Raw genomic sequence first — 17,783 nt, 5'->3', positions numbered from 1 at the left:
TTAGACCACATGGCTTCCTGGCAAGTGCAAACTCTACTACAGACATGATCAAAAATCAATGAGTTAATCCATCAATAATAAGACTTCTTTAAAATCGAGTTTGGAAACGCAGTGGCTGATAAAATAATCAGAAACTGTTGGAATACACCACTGGAATCGGTTTATTATGGTGAGAAGCCTTATTTTTCTTAACGGTCGCAGTCACGTTGGCGCATTGACTTTTCACGCCCTCTCATTGCTTCACTGGTCACAGTAGTGAGTGAATCCTTTAATGAGAAAGTAGATTTGCATTAAAGTAAGTCAGTTAGTTAGTAGTCAGTTAGCAAGACCAGAGTCGACACGTATTAAAGTGGAACGGCTTTAATTGAGACGTTATGGACACGGTGTTGGCTTTGACATTTCCCCCACCTCTGTCTCTGTTTCCTCAACTGAATATGTGTGAATAAAGCAGATTTCAAACAATGTGCTACTTTCACACATTTTGAAGAGCAGATTTTAGTGTGGCAGCTGTGAAGAATACACAAATGCAGATAGAGGCATATTCATTTTATTCAAACAGTACTGATAATGTCTCTTACAGGGATTCAAGGGAAGGATTAACCAACATAACTTTAAAGTGCTTCACATACAGGTATTGGCTGCCTGCTGTGATGTCAGCAGGAACTTTCATTTTCCAACACACCAGTCTGTAAAATAATCCTGTCAAGCTGTCAGCTGGGCTGCACATGAGTGATCGCGTCATGTGCAGATAGGAGAGGACTGGGGGCTGTAATAACATTGTGCCGGGGCCTTGCTAGATAGTCGGTTGAGATGTACATAAACACAGAGATGACAGATTCTGACAATAACCTAATTCTTTTTTCTGTTTCTTAACATCCCTAGGGCACGTTTCGAAACGATGCCTTCTGTGCACAGCCGTCCTCGTGAGATGAGAATGAATCTCTCTGACACGAGAGCGTGCGGTGCTGGGGAAGCCATTCTGATCGAAACCGCTGTGTTGTTTTCAGGTCGATGGCTTCCTAACGTTGCTCTTTGGCCTTGCCAGCATCAACACCTTGACTGTCATCAGTGTCACCAGATACATCAAGGGCTGCCATCCCAACCGAGGTAAACTCAATCGGGGACAGGCCATACCAGACCTCAGTGTTCAGGTTCCTGCAGGTTTAATTGGCACCTTCCCATTAAAAGCTGATTAAGAACTAAGATAAAAAGGTGATTGGACTTCTTATGGTAATTATGACTTCAATTAAGACATGAAACTTCTGCAGCTCTTCATCCAGAAAGTATGTACAGACACTAAAGAGCCACATATCCTCACAAACTAGGACTGTAAGGAGATTCGCAATTCTGTTCCTTGAGCACTCTCTGTGTCTGCTGGTTTTCATCCCAACCCCGTTGGCACCTTCTTCACCTGCACGATCTCCATCCATCCAAGAGCTGTACACAACTGTTAAACTTGAAATAAGACAATTGCAGGTGCTATGAAGGACTCGGTTGGAACAAAAACCAGCCGACACAGCAGTCCTCCGGGCCCACGGGTTGGGAACCGCAGCACTAAGGTACAGTGTGTGCACAAAACTGCTATGAATTAGTCTTGACGTGTGGAGAACTTCCAGTGCTCAGTGTCTCAACCCATTTACATTTTTTCCCGTGACACCTTTTGTGATATATATATATATATATATAGGTTTCCAGATCTGTGGTATGAAAAGCATGTAGCTGCACTCATTCAGTCTGTCCTGATCGCACCGCCAGGGGCGTAGCCGGCACTGCGTTTGCAGCGCACACCTTTGCAGTGTTTCAAGTGTGCTGTGAGAGACAAGATTTGTTTTGTAGTGCAGTCAAGAAGCCAGGAAATGGCACAACGAGTAAAATAAAATAACATAGTATAAAATAATGAGTGCTGAATACATTAATCTGAAATGTGCATTTCAGCAGATCTTGCATACCTCTGCATTAATGTCCCTTTTCTACCCACACAATATTAGTTAAACTCTGCATTTTGTACTAATGATTTATAATGTGCCTGAACTAACAATATTAAAGCAGTTAAAGTACACAGTTATAAATATTTTGTCCACAAAAGCTCTTTTCATGTGCAGTGAAAGGGAGTTCCCTTTTCCACCATCGGTCAAAAGAACTCATTGTTTATACAAAATCTGACATTCATAAATCATACAGGAATGTTCCATTGTGTCCCCTTCACAACTCGGCACAGAGCAATAAGCCACCATAAAGCCACACAGAGTTCATTGCTTAGGACACAGTATGTAACACGGTTTTAATATGTATCTGTTTCTCTCTGCAGCTCACTGTATCAGCAATCACACCATCTCAGTGTCCTTAATACTCATCTGGGTGGGAGCTCTCTTCTGGTCCAGCGCTCCCCTCCTGGGCTGGGGCAGCTACACAGGTCAGAGCTGGGATACGCCCGCCTGTAGCACCTGAAATGTTCCCCCCTAGATCATATATTCACACATTTCTCTCTATGGAAGGATTCTCAGCACCTAACGCTTCCTCAGTCCTCAAAGTGTACATTTAAAAATCAATTGCTCGGATCATTAACCTGGATTGCTAGGATACCAAAGGACTGGAGCTGTGAAATTCTGCGTTAAGCAATTCTTAGACTGTGTGTCCAAAAATACATTACTAGTGTCAAGACAGGAAGCAGCAGGTTGTAATTATTCAACACAACATTTGTGTGCTTAGTAATCGGAGGATGTGGGACTACTGTATAAATATATATTGCTCAACCGTAACATCAGCTGAAAGAAAGGGCTGGTACAGTTCAGCTGTATATATGTAACAATCTTGCATCCAGTATTACAGAAAGCATATTAACATTTTATATCTTGCACAGATACCTTCATATTAGACCTTCACTGACCTCTCAGTGTTGTTGTTGATGCATTTCTTGGTTTGCTTGATCTCCCCAGACCGTGGCTATGGAACCTGTGAGGTGGACTGGGCCAAAGCCAACTTTTCCACCATCTACAAGTCCTACATCGTGTCCATCTTAATCTTCTGCTTCTTCGTGCCCGTGCTGGTGATGATCTTTTCCTACGTGTCCATCATCAACACTGTGAAGAGCAGCCACGCCTTATCGGCAGAGGGGGAGCTGACGGACCGACAGAGGAGGATGGAGAGAGACGTCACCAGGGTGAGTGTTGGCAGCACTGTCCTCTACTGGCTCTAATCTCTAACTTCTCTTGAGTCTGAGACTTTTTAGGATTTGGAGGTGAAGAAATAGTACGATAGTAACACACTTTCATATCCCTCACGTCTCCACGTTTGTGCTTTGTCATATCTGGTCGATAAAAACGTCAGAGCAAAGAATGCATGCTCAGTCATGCAGAAGATTTACAGCACTCTGTCTTTGTGTTGCAGAAAGCGCACAATTCAATTGCTAACTTTAAAGCAGCTCCCAAAGCAATGTACATCTCTTCAAAGATTTATGATTGAAAACCTGCAGTCTGCAGTGAAACCCAAAGCTCAGCAGAGCCGCAATAAATAAGGCCCTTATTTCACCTGAGCAGGAGGGCCTCTGAGCTGATAACTGCTGTACAAAACAGCTGTTTGAACAAAAACTGTTAAGCGAGGTTTCTATGAGCTGAATTGAGTCAACCAGCACTAAAAACATGCTGAATTTGATCCATTATGCTCTGATTTACATTATTAACACATCATGCTTAATTAATGATCAAACTTAATTACAACCCAAGCAAAGAAAGAATGAAAACAATAAGAAATGCCCAATATTTGATGAATTCCCGATACAAGGGTATGAGATAGTGTGTAGGCAAGCATTTCCAACTGGGCCGCCTTCCTAAAGAGAGTCTTCAGAAGTAAAGTCCGCTGTGTCTCCCCCCAGGTGTCCATTGTGATCTGCACTGCCTTCATCGTGGCCTGGTCCCCCTACGCCGCGGTGTCCATGTGGTCGGCGTGGGGCTACTATGTCCCCAACATGACCAGCATCTTCACCCGGCTCTTCGCCAAGTCCGCCAGCTTCTACAACCCGCTCATCTACTTCGGCATGAGCTCCAAGTTCCGCAAGGACATTGGCGTGCTGCTGCCCTGCGCCCGGGAGGGCAAGGACACGGTCCGGCTCAAGCGCTTCAAGGACCTCAAGCCCAAAGCGGAGATGCCTCAGCCCTGCAAGGCAGCCAAGTACGTGGAGCAGCCCAAGCAGGCCACCAGCCCTGACTCCGGTGTGGGCAGCCCCTGCAACACCCCGCCGCCTGACAACAAAGAGGTCTTCTTCATCCCCGTGCCCCTCCCCTCGGAAGGGCCTGAATTCGAGTGTGACAGACTCTGAAGGAAAAACCACCAGATTTTCTTTCTTTTTTTACTGGCAATGTAGGGATGTGTACAGTGGAAAGGTACTGTGGGTTTGTATGTCTTTGTTTATATTATTTCTGTTGTATTTCCCCCCCTCATTTTGTGTCCTGGTCAATGTCAATAAAATGATTTCTATATTAGCAGAGTCGTCCGTGCATTGAATGTGGTGCACTTATGCTGAATTGGCAAGTCCCACACAATCGCAGGGGTTTCCAGGTTGCAGTGTGGTTCACCGGATCTGAATGATGGAAGCGTGATTTAGTAAGGTGCGGTGTGGACGTCTACAGTGAGAACCTTGTGGCCGCTGTGCTCCACACTCGAGGGTCTGGTCAGTAGAGAAGCAGTGCATTAGCCAAGTCCCAGAGGAGCAGAGCTGATCATATCTTAGACCCAGCATTCCCTGTTCACTTAAATGCACCTCAAACGAATGCACTGCTGCTTATTACAAGTCAAGCAAGAAAGAGTCAGAATTGTACATTGTAATGCGTGCCGGCTGGCCGTCTAACAATACAAAATAAAAGTTCTGTTTCCAAAAATTATACTTCAAGGCAGGTTTTAAATTATAAACTCTCAGGAAGAAATTAAGCTTTGCTGAGGGTTAAGTTCAGATGTTTTCAATTAAGTTAGATTATACCAAATCTTATACAAAATATTTGCCATATATTTTAAATAAGAAATGACTAAATACAAATAATAATTTAAAAAAACCTAATAATGCTGATTTATTTTATTTTATAGAACTGGACTGGAAATGTGTACTATGCGAATCCATGTTCCCATGCTAACTCTAAAAGTAGTTTTAACCGCATTTAAACTGTGGCGAAGTTCCCTAGCTTACATTGACCTAAAGTGAGCTCCGTGAAGGATGATTTACCAGCAGAGCTGCTGACTGACAGCTACAGAAAACAGCCCGAAAAAGCACCTGTTTTCAACCCTCAAATGATGGGGTGGGAGAACCACTGGAGGCGTGCAAATATTCTCTGAAGTATTTTCGCAAAAGGGTTATTATCTCCTGACAAAGACTATAATCAAGGTACAAAGAGCCCATTCAACGCAGTCCTTAAGACTATTAAAACCAAATACTGTGTGGCAAAATGGGCACATATATCTTGCTTCAAACCCTCACTTTCACTCTCTCACGCCCCTGTGTTTTCACCATGCAGGTGTGACCTGTGTAATCCTGCCGCTCAGCTTGTTTTCCCTGCCCTACTAGACTAATGGCGCACAGATGGAAGCCAAGGCTGGACGTCTATGGATCGGGCTGTTAGGACTTGTGTTCAGGGGCAGCCGAACACAAGCCTTGAGCGACACCCAGGTGCCACAGATATTCCCGTTAATGTCTCGGGTCGTTGGTGTGTTTTCACGCTTGTACAGGATTGCAAAGCGGTGGAGTCTAAATAGCCACTGCCCCCATGCTGGCGCACACCCTCCTGTCATACTCTTTGAGCCCAGGGACAATAGTCGGAGAGCTTTGCTGGCCTTCTGTGAGACATGTTGACTCAGATCTACAAAGGCCAACCCCTCCCCCACCCATTATTTAAAGGGATCAGAGTGGAAACAGTGAGCTGAGCTCTTCTGCTGCTGCTGCACATGGAGTTCTTACACCCCCGTGGAAAAGCTCTCTGTCAATAAAGGCCTCTTGTGCATTTGACTTTCAAACACTGCACAAGATTGGCCTGTTAGCAAGTTATCCCTGAGCCAAAACTGTGACATTTCTTTATTACCGACCCAGGCTTAATGCAAAGTCACAGTCACTGTTTGCAGTGGCTCATAATAATGGACTCCCACTTGAATTCACAGGGCGTGGATTCATATTAACATTCAAGAATATAGGAGGCTTGTTATTACAGGATTGAACCCATCGCTATACATTAATGGACATGTAACGTAGGTTTGATGACTAGAAGACACCAAGTATAGGTAGGAAATGTATAGGTATTTCTCAGAAAAGCAATGATCTGAAGGCTCAATTTGTGTAATTCACAAATTACACAAATTGTGCCTTCAGATCTTTAAATAGTCCGTGCTTGTATTGCTCTTTATTTTTGTAATCTTTTTGCTGACCTAATAAGAGTATAAACTGAATGTGCAATATTCACCATTTCTTTTTTACTCCAAAACGGATACACACATTTTCCCACAGTGCATGGGTTTTTGGTGTTGAAAAATAAATGTGCATGCAGTTTTAGTGCCAGAGGGGGCAGTGTGAGGTGGATATGCCAGATCTTCAAACCAGTGAAAGGTGAATATATTTTGGCTCACCACACAGAGTGACTCCAGTGTCACTGTGTTTTGATGTCAGAGGATTTACTGTACAGTGGATATAGCAGATCTTCAAAGATCCCCTTGGGAAGTCCTCTGTGGCTCAGCATGCAGGGTGCTGGTCTCAAAGCTAACAAGTTTGAAGCCTGGTGGATCACCTGTCTAGAGAAAATCTGTTGTTGTGCATTGATTTAGTGCTACAGGGGGCAGTGTGAGGGTGATATACCAGATCTTTGAGGAAGCAGTAGTATAATCCTTTGTGGCTCACTGCATGCAGTGTTGGCCTTGAAACCACCTGGCTGTAAGTTCAAATACTTGTGTAGCACTTGTCATCTGAAAATCATTTTTTGGATGCAGGTGGTAGTGGTAGGATGTTGGTAAAGGGGTGTGGCAGAGAGAACTAGGTTGCAGACATAGGGGTGTGGGTACTGTGGAGGGCTAGGATGCAGGTTGAGGGGGGGTGGTAGTCAAGGTGGCAGATAGAGATGAGGTATTGGAGAGGTTGAGGTGCTAGGAGGGTTAGACTGACAAAAGAGGAGTGGGCAATGGTAACCCAAAAAAAATGTTTTTGGTGCTTTGAGTGATTCTTAGCACAGTCCCCTATACCTCCCTCCCTGACACATTACCCATATCCTAGCCTCCATCCCTGATACATTACCTGTATCCTAGCTGCCTTACCTCAGCACTCTACACACAGCATAGGTAACACTGATTAGTATTATAACCCTTAACATACTTACCTCACCAGCAAATTCTTCAGCCAGGATTTGAACCTGGGTTTTCTTCACTTGAAAACCAGCACTCTGTAGAGTCAGCCACCAAGGACTCCCTTTCTAAGTGATCAAATATCTGGTACATCTACCTCACACTGCCCCCCTTGACCCTAAAACAAAGTACTAGTAAGACACAATCAAGAGGTTTTCAGAAGACCAGTGCCTCATCAGGATTTGAACACAGATCCTGCCATCTTCCACATAAGCACCACATGCAGTGAGCCACAAAGGATTCACCTACTATGTGCTCAAAGATCTGGTATATCACCCTCACACTGCCCCCTGTACCACTAAAACAATGCACAAGCAACAGATTTTCAGAAGACATGGGACCCACCAGGATTTGAACTCAGGACATACCAGTTTTGAGACCAACACCCTACATGCTAAACCACAGAGCACTTCACATACACTTGTCTGAATATCTGTTATACCCCCCTCTCCCTTGGCATCGAAACACAGCACAAAACAAAACAGATTCACAGAATAAAGACACAGCACTGGGATTTGAACCCAGGTCCTACCAGGTTTCAGGCCTTTCAGAAGGGTCTCTGCACATACTGCTCAAATATCTGGTATAGCCATCTTACACTGTAATCAATCCTATTTAGCATCTGATCTATGTAACTAGATCTATGTAACTAGAGCTGGAAATCTGGCACAAACCTGTTCATATGGTTAAATGATTGACATGATTAAAACGGTTTATTGAATGTTGCCTCAATACTTACTTCCCCTCTAAATTTCCTGCTGATACCCAAGACATGCAAATGACTTCTTTGTAGACCCTCGCCAGTAAATTAAATCCATTGTTGTTTTTTAAGAAGTGCAACAATATTCCACATTCATGTAGCTTTGCCATAGCATGTGGGATTTCACTCTGTAATGAGTAATATTCTAGAAACACACAATTATTATGTGTATGTGTGTGTGTGTGTGTATATATATATATATATATATATATATATATATATACACTCAGCAAAAAAGAAACGTCCCTTTTTCAGGACACTGAACAAGCATGGAAAACATTGTTTAAACCCTTTACAATAAAGATCTGTAAAGTTATTTGGATTTTTACAAAATTATCTGTAAAATACAATGAACCATAAACAATGAATGTGGAACGGTCGTTAAGACACTAAAAGCTTACAGACGGTAGGCAATTAAGGTCACAGTTATAAAAACTTAGGACACTAAAGAGACCATTCTACCGACTCTGCAGATGTGGCCAGGGCAATAAATTGCAATGTCCGTACCGTGAGATGCCTAAGACAGCGCTACAGGGAGACAGGAAGGACAGCTGATCGTCCTCACAGTGGCAGACCACATGTAACACCTGCACAGGATCGGTTCATCTGAATATCACACCTGCGGGACGGGTACAGGACGGCAACAACTGCCCGAGTTACACCAGGAACGCACAATCCCTCCACCACTGCTCAGACTGTCCGCAATAGGCTGAGAGAGGCTGGACTGAGGGCTTGTAGGCCTGTTGTAAGGCAGGTCCTTACAGACATCACCGGCAACAGCGTCGCCAATGGGCACAAACGTTCTGTGCGTGATTTCCTGCAAGACAGGAATGTCAGCGTCTGCCATGGCCAGCGAAGTCCCCGGATCTCAATCCCATTGAGCACGTCTGGGACCTGTTGGATCGGAGGGCGAGGGCTAGGGCCAGGGCCATTCCCCCCAGAGATATCCGGGAACTTGCAAAGCCCTGGTGGAAGAGTGGGGTAACAGTATCTCACAGCAAGAACTGGCAGATCTGGTGCAGTCCATGAGGAGATGCACTGCAGTACTTAATGCAGCTGGTGGCCACACCAGATACTGACTTACTTTTGATTTTGACCCCCCTTTGTTCAGGGACACATTATTCCATTTTTTTAGTCACATGTCTGTGAAACTTGTTCAGTTTATGTCTTAGTTATTGAATCTTTATGTTATGTTCATACAAATATTTACACGTTATGTTTGCTGAAAATAAAAGCAATTGAAAGTGAGAGGACGTTTCTTTTATATATATATATATATATATATATATATATGCTAAGTTACATGACTTGATTATATTCCTTATGCTACATATCTCTTGCAGCCTTTGTTCAACTGAAGCAGAAGCAGCCTGCTTTTCAAGCTGTCAATGTGTGAAACCTGTAGGTCTTCACTGTGACTCAGCTCCTCTGTTCATCTCGCTGCTCCAGGGCTTCACGGGTCCAGACAGGCAGGCCCAGCGCTGGACAAAACCTTCCTTCACTGTCTTTATTCATACATTTGCTTTCCATCATCCATTAAGTGTCTCTCATTGCACTGTATCAGAGTATAAACACACCGGGAGATTATAGACACACGTGTGTATGATTTTTTTACTAAAGACTTTCTTTTCAATGTTTTCAAACTGTTCAATTTGAATAAATAAAAAGGAAACCTCTTGCTTTCACCATTGTGTCACAGAAAGAAATGTTTGATCCTAATCTAATGGGGACTCAGAACATATGTCATACTAATCCACAAGAAAGGGGACAAAACTGAGCCAGGAAATTACAGACCAATCAGTCTCACCTGCATCACCTGTAAAATGTTGGAAAAAATGATTAGACAGAAAATAGAGCAGCATCTTAATGAAAACCATATATATCCAGGAGTTGCTTCTAACTGGAGTGAGGTTGTTAGTGGAGTTCCACAGGGATCAGTATTAGGACCTTTGCTGTTTCTAATCTATATTAATGATCTGGACTCTGGGATAGTTAGCAAACTTGTCAAATTTGCAGATGATACTAAAATAGGTGGCTCAGCAGATACAATCTCAGCAGCACAGGTTATTCAATGTGGACAAGCGCAAGGTATTACATGCAGGTAACAAAAATGTCCACTATAATTACATTATGGGAGGAATAGAATAGAATCTCATGAGAAAGACCTACGAGTCTACGTGGACTCCTCACCTTCTCCATCCAAACAATCCTCCTTATTTCACTTATTTGGAAGTTTTCAAAGCTCTGAAAATTGACAGGAGCACTGGCACCTCCACCTTCATCCTAATACTTCCAGTCAAGGTCAGTTACCTCTTCGCTTCTTAAGACTCTCAACCACTCCAGACTTCCCCCCTCAAATAGTGACTGATGCCCCCTGCTCAGCCCTCAATCACAGCACGTGCACCTGCCTGGAAACCCACTACCTCTCTGTCCATTATGAATATGAACAAAAGGTGTAATACAATATTAAAACTAGGGTATGTATTTAGCCACACAGTAATTCATAAAGGTAGAGCATTGAACTTTTTTTTGGATTACCTGATAACCTGGTCTTTGGCTCCAGAGCTCTACAGCAATCAACTAATGATGGCTGTTCGACAGATATTGTTAGAGATCATAATTAACATATTTGAGAGTCTTGTTCTTTAGAATTTGTCAAAGCAGAGCCTGCTGTGCTCCACTTCTGCAGAAATCCACACAGCCTGAAGACAGCACTGTGCGTAGAGGCTCTTTTCTTTGTATGACAGCACATACACACTGTTAAGAGCAGTCTTAGTTTCCGTTTTGGATTTAGTAGACATCTAGAAATGTGTAGAGATACATTTAAAAATAAATGGATAAAATGATGCACTGAACGAATTGCACTCCCACAGTTCAGTTTTAATATTTACATTTTATTTTGTAGGTTAAACAGAGAACATTTTGTTTATTTTTTAAATGAAGCCGTCTCCGCCACAAACGTGTTGATATCGTCACTCTCGGGCAGGATGTCCTTCCAGACCAATTCGGCATCTTTCCACAGGGCACCGGTTTTCTCGTGGCTCTGAAGGAGGAAGTTGTATACAGACAAGTAGGTTAGGAATACAATACGTTTCATGCATCATAATTGTAATTTTCACAAAATCTTTCTAAAGATGCCCAAAAGGGCGCTGGACTCACCATTCTTTTGAAAAGTAAGGACACAATCTTCACCAGTAAGATGCCAGCTTTGCCCAGGGGAATCAGGGGCTTGGACACATCCCTGCCCAGCAAAGGAAACAATTGCATTATGTCAGCAAACCAGAAAGGACACTAACTTACTAGCATTGAGACTGGACAGAAGGAGAAGAAAGTTTTCACCCTTTCTAATGTTCAAGCATACTGTATTATAATCCTGCTTTATTAGAAAAAGAACATTCTTTACAAATTCACCAAATTAGGCAGATGTCGTTTTTATTCAATAATTGCTTTAATAAAAGTAAAACAAAACCATAAAATGCTTTGCAGTTTAAGTGGTCGGAAATCCAGCTTCTACACATTCACTGTATGGATTGAGGTACAGACTTGTGTGGCACAAACAGTGCTGGGTCTGGCTAAACTCTGCTAGACTGGACAGTGACAGACTGTGCCCAAAGGGAGAGCGAGTCTGCGAGTGTGTGACGTCACAGGGACGTTTACGAGACGACTCACTTGAAGAGTTCGGCCATGGCAATGCCCCCCTCGTGCAGCATGGGTGCGATGATCTCTGCCAGGTACTGCCAGATGTAAGGGATGTCAATGGCCATGTCTTCTGCCACCTCCATGACTTCCTGCAGCCTGGATACAATGACAGCAGAGACCTTCAGGAAATGCACTTCACCACCACATGCCTGCCGCAGCAGCGCACTGTACAACAGAAACCTAATCGGCGAGGTTCAGATCAGATGGCACTATTAATAACTGTGTTGGAAAATAAAAAAGTAAATGTAGAAGTTGCCCATTAAAGGGCACACCGATCACAATGCATGTTGGAATGCGTTCTTCACTGCAAATTCCACACAGAAACTGAAGGGTTCGTCGGCCACCACTGTCCAACTGTGAGAGTATGTGTAGTGTAAGCCAGGCTTTACCCTTTGTAGTACTGCTCAGTGGGCAGAGTGCCAGCCTTGAGCAGCTGGTAGAGCAGCAGGCCCATGCGTTCCCGCGCAATGGTGCTGCGCTCCAATGACGACTCGATGCCGTTGCGCACGAACACAAAGAGCAGCGGCTCAGAGTCCAGCTCCTGGACGCACTGCAGGGCTTCCTGTGGGTGTGAGGAAGAGAAGATGGGGACACTCACAAAAAATGCTTCAATTGCAAGTGATATTTCATGCGCCAAGCCGATAACCGGGCAACACACAGCTAGCTTTCATTCTATTGAAGTTACACTCATGACTTATTCACATGGCAGGCAGATTAATTGAACTTTCCTCAGCTCTGTTGCTGTATATTTTTGATGGAGGTTTTCAGCAGAAGCAAGATCCACAGAACATATATGAAACATTAAACCTGTAACAGAAGTCTGCAGTTATGGCCTCTGAGCCCCCTGTTGTGTGCAGCAGTGGAACATCCCCTTACCTTCATGTCATTGATGTGGAGATACTCCTCAATGATGGCCTTTGACTTCTTGTCCATGCCATCCTCGCTCAGGGTGGCTTTTGGCAGGGGCAGGAGGAGGGGTGGACACAGCCTCCCGTTTCACTATGAACACACAACTCAACAGCTCCACTGAAACAGGCTTGTCGGGTCTCACTTAGCATCAATGCGTTATTGTTGCAGTTTTGCTGCGCAGTACCTTTACATTTGCTCCTGTCTCTGTCCCTCTGCAAGTAGCAGTCTCCAAGACCTTGTCTCTATCACTGCGTACCCGTCTACCACTCTGAAAACTATCCATCCCCCACTCTCTACCTCTTCGCTTCTTAAGACTCTCAACCACTTCATAGCCCCTCTCCGTACCCATATCCTCTTTCCAGTCTGTCAGCCAGCACTTACCTGTCTCTGTGATCCCAGCTTTCTCCCGACTGCCCTGGTCTGTGTCGTCAGTCATGCTGGCGACTCTGGGCAGGGGGTCTGCTGGGACCTCCATCTCTTTTCTATAGCCCCTCTTGGTGGCGGGGACCCTGTTCCGGTCACTCCTGACCAGGCCTCTCTTATCCCCAGCATTTCTCTTCTCAAAGCGATCGCGCCGGCTACATTCACGGCGCTCCAGACGTTCGAAGCGGTAACAACGCTCACTGCGCCCCTGGCGGGAGCTACTCCTGAAAACAAAGGGAGAGGGAAAGATGTAGAACAAGCATGCAGGTCAGACTACTTGCCTATTGACAACCTAGATGAGCGATATCTATAAAGAGGTGGTCCCTGTTCTGTAACATTTGTAGAATTCCTTGGAGACAGTGAGTCAGTGAGATACAGTGAGGGAAAAAAGTATTTGATCCCCTGCTGATTTTGTACGTTTGCCCTCTGACAAAGAAATGATCAGTCTATAATTTTAATGGTAGGTGTATTTTAACAGTGAGAGACAGAATAACAACAAAAAAATCCAGAAAAACGCATTTCACAAAAGTTATAAATTGATTTGCATGTTAATGAAGGAAATAAGTATTTGACCCCTTCAACTTAGTACTTGGTGGCAAAACCCTTGTTGGCAATCACAGAGGTCAGACGTTTCTTGTAGTTGGCCACCAGGTTTGCACACATCTCAGGAGGGATTTTGTCCCACTCCTCTTTGCAGATCCTCTCCAGTCATTAAGGTTTCGAGGCTGACGTTTGGCAACTCGAACCTTCAGCTCCCTCCACAGATTTTCTATGGGATTAAGGTCTGGAGACTGGCTAGGCCACTCCAGGACCTTAATGTGCTTCTTCTTGAGCCACTCCTTTGTTGCCTTGGCTGTGTGTTTTGGGTCATTGTCATGCTGGAATATTCATCCACGACCCATTTTCAATGCCCTGGCTGAGGGAAGGAGGTTCTCACCCAAGATTTGACGGTACATGGCCCCGTCCATCGTCCCTTTGATGCGGTGCAGTTGTCCTGTCCCCTTAGCAGAAAAACACCCCCAAAGCATAATGTTTCCACCTCCATGTTTGACGGTGGGGATGGTGTTCTTGGGGTCATTCCCCATCTTCCAAACACAGCGAGTTGAGTTGATGCCAAAGAGCTCGATTTTGGTCTCATCTGACAACAACACTTTCACCCAGTTCTCCTCTGAATCATTCAGATGCTCATTGGCAAACTTCAGACGGGCCTGTACATGTGCTTTCTTGAGCAGGGGGACCTTGCGGGCGCTGCAGGATTTCAGTCCTTCACGGCGTAGTGTGTTACCAATTGTTTTCTTGGTGACTATGGTCCCAGCTGCCTTGAGATCATTAACAAGATCCTCCCGTGTAGTTCTGGGCTGATTCCTCACTGTTCTCATGATCATTGAAACTCCACGAGGTGAGATCTTGCATGGAGCCCCAGACCGAGGGAGACTGACAGTTATTTTTGTTTCTTCCATTTGCGAATAATCGCACCAACTGTTGTCACCTTCTCACCAAGCTGCTTGGCGATGGTCTTGTAGCCCATTCCAGCCTTGTGTAGGTCTACAATCTTGTCCCTGACATCCTTGGACAGCTCTTTGGTCTTGGCCATGGTGGAGAGTTTGGAATCTGATTGATTGATTGCTTCTGTGGACAGGTGTCTTTTATACAGGTAACGAGCTGAGATTAGGAGCACTGCCTTTAAGAGAGTGCTCCTAATCTCAGCTCGTTACCTGTATAAAAGACACCTGGGAGCCAGAAATCTTGCTGATTGATAGGGGATCAGATACTTATTTCCCTCATTAACATGCAAATCAATTTATAACTTTTTTGAAATGCGTTTTTCTGGATTTTTTTGTTGTTATTCTGTCTCTCACTGTTAAAATACACCTACCATTAAAATTATAGACTGATCATTTCTTTGTCAGTGGGCAAACGTACCAAATCAGCAGGGGATCAAATACTTTTTTCCCTCACTGTAAGTATAAGTCAAGCTCAGCTCAGTCCACGTTATAAATGTGAATTAATCTATGGTGGACAAGTAGGGTAAGAATTCCACAGGAGAAACTTGACCCTGGGCTGAAAATGGGGATGCAAATACACCCCACCTTTTAGACCAGGAGCCAGCTGCCTCCGCTGCCCCCCTGCGGGATCTCACCTATGCGGGACTCTCCGTGCATCATTGTCTACGGAGGACGACTGCTGCAGGGCGGCGCATCGGTTCAGGGTGCCGGTAGAGGGCTGTCCAGACTTTGGAGCTGTGAAAAGAGGGACAGAATCACTGAAGGAACGTGCTGCACTGCTACATGGATAGAACTACTGCCCCTGTGCATTGTGAGGGCTTGCAGTGCGCAGACCAAGAATGGAAATGGTTTATTTTCTGTTTTTTTTTTAATTTATCAAACAAAATACAAATAATTTAAAAGGTTTAAAATACATACAATCACAAACAAGTGCAAGTGTTTACGTGCAAATGTGTAAAACGTGACCTAATTCAAGTAAACAAGGTAGACAAGCGTGCAGTGGGACAGTCGTATAAATCACCAATGTCCTGAGATCATATGTTTTAGGTTCTGCAGCTGGATTAACATTAACTGGCATTGGATTGTTTCCAGAAGCTAAGGGATGGAATTGTGTACTTGGGTTCAAAAGAATGGATAAGATCCTGAAATCGCCGTGCATGAATTACTGAAACATACATCTCTCACAACGAATGCTATTTGATTTTCCGTCTTTTCCTGTGATGTAGCCTATGTCATTCATTGGACGCTTTGACATTTCCGGTTACAAGCGCTGAGGTCGACCACACTTGAAATTAGCCGACTATTCGACTCTTTGGTGCTCGCCCTAGTAACAATATCTGTTACAATCACTGCGCGTTCTGCATTTTTCTTCTGTACTTCTGTGCTGAGAGCTCACCTTCTCTGGACTGGGATTTATGGTCTCCAGGCTTGAGAGCCTCGGGGTCAATGTTCTCGGCATCCAGCTTCTTCTCAGTCTCCTCGGCTAGGGGGTGCTGGAGCGCCTCGCTTTCAGAAGCGGGGGCAGCGAGCTGGGCCTGGTTTGGCTCAGAGGTGCTCTCCATCACCTGCTCCCAAGAGAGGGGGCGAGAACAGGAAATGAACAGATGAGCTGTACTCCAGTGTGGGGTCATTAATCGAAAAGTCCTGAGAGGCTTCTGACACCCATGTGACAGCACCGAACCCTTACCAGAAGCTTTGCTGTTTTGACAGACATCCGGTAAAACTCACTTAAATAACCGTTACCATTACCAGCAGTAGGTCATGAGTCATTAAGGTATTGTTTACCTTAAATGAAGCGGACTACAGTCTCGGGGACAAGGAAATTGGAGAACACTGGATTCTCAGCCTATGGGGTGCATATTAAGGATGCCCCAAATACTGAGGTGTGAAATGGGCAGGTGTGAAAAAAAACTTACCTTCTTCTGGGTGGTGGGATATGTCTTTTTAATGGCCTCAATGTCCTTTGCTGTGACGTCAAACAGCTGGTCCAGCTGCAAGAAAACAAAAAACACTTTTATATTCACCCATCTACATAAAGTCAGCTGAACTGAAGAAAACACTAAAAGCAGTTGACAGGTAAAGAGCTAGATAGACAAAAACAAAAACAGAAACTTTTCTAGCTTCCAATATAGCCAATATGAATAAAAACACATATTAAAATAAATTGTACTCTTGCAATTTCCATATCTTTGCTGTTATATGAAATCATTTATATACACTCAAACACACAGAAATGGAAGACGACAACACAGATCAATCCAGGTCACTATCAAAACTCCACACTTAAAGGCACATTTGTCTTCAGCCAGTCGTTGTGGCATTTGTCCTCTTATGTTAATTTTAGTTTTGTAGACATTCCTTGTATGAATATAATGAAAATAAAATAATAATAAGAAAGTTAGCAATCTCACCGATCTCAGGATTTGTGATCTATTGGCCTGCAGGACATTAATCTAAGGAAAGAAATGAAAGGCTATTTTCTCAGCTTATTTACTAGCAGATGCTTTCCCACAAAATATACATATTTCACAACAGATATTACCATAAGAGCAAACAATACAATATATAATTCTTAATAGAAGTCAATGTAATTGCTTCCTTTTGACAGAAAACATTTTTCTTCACCAGCCTTTACAAAATGTCTGAAAGGGCCTGTCAGCAGGAAAACACTTGAACCGGACTACTGTAAAGCAGCACGCGGACTTGTTATGGGCAGTGGGTAAAGAATCATAAATCAGATGATAATGGCAGGTGTTTAATTTTACTAATTTGGATTATTCCAAAGACAAACCCAAGCTTGTATTTGAAGCTTCTACCACAAAATGCATTTTGCATGACACCTGACATGGCACGGTGTTGGCTATGGGAGTACTCTACTCTACAGACAGCTCTCCATATTCTCACAGGATCTGCTATTTTGTCAGAAGAAAATTGAACCCACAGTATAACAGGAGTGCTAGTTCAATAAAACTGCACATTTCAAGCAAACACCAGAGCCCAGAAAAAAAGAATTTTTAAAGACTTAAACAGATTTTAGGCTCGGCTTTTAGGAGACAATATTTCCAATGAAAAGAACAGATTGGGTTTGGTTTGCATGAGGAAGACAGTGTCTATGCCAGCTG

The 17,783-nt window shown here is 43.9% G+C and overlaps 1 protein-coding gene across 3 annotated transcripts in view; it reads left to right on the top strand.

Annotated features, from left to right (window-relative positions):
* Window positions 1-4,478, top strand: part of opn6a (opsin 6, group member a) — a 34,529-nt gene extending 30,051 nt beyond the window's left edge. For all 3 annotated transcript variants that reach the window (XM_066696993.1, XM_066696994.1, XM_066696992.1), the window contains 4 exons: window positions 1,008-1,107; window positions 2,309-2,413; window positions 2,937-3,160; window positions 3,872-4,478. In XM_066696993.1, coding sequence (XP_066553090.1) covers window positions 1,008-1,107; window positions 2,309-2,413; window positions 2,937-3,160; window positions 3,872-4,315 — 873 coding nt within the window. In that variant the 3' untranslated portion in view covers window positions 4,316-4,478. The remainder of the gene's footprint in view (window positions 1-1,007; window positions 1,108-2,308; window positions 2,414-2,936; window positions 3,161-3,871) is intronic.
* Window positions 4,479-17,783: the final 13,305 nt, after the last annotated feature.

The sequence above is a fragment of the Amia ocellicauda genome, chromosome 23 (assembly GCF_036373705.1).
Source record: "Amia ocellicauda isolate fAmiCal2 chromosome 23, fAmiCal2.hap1, whole genome shotgun sequence".
NCBI classification, from domain to species: Eukaryota; Metazoa; Chordata; class Actinopteri; order Amiiformes; family Amiidae; genus Amia; species Amia ocellicauda.
The sequence above is the reverse complement of the archived record's forward strand: the minus strand, read 5'-3'. Positions and strand labels throughout refer to the sequence as shown.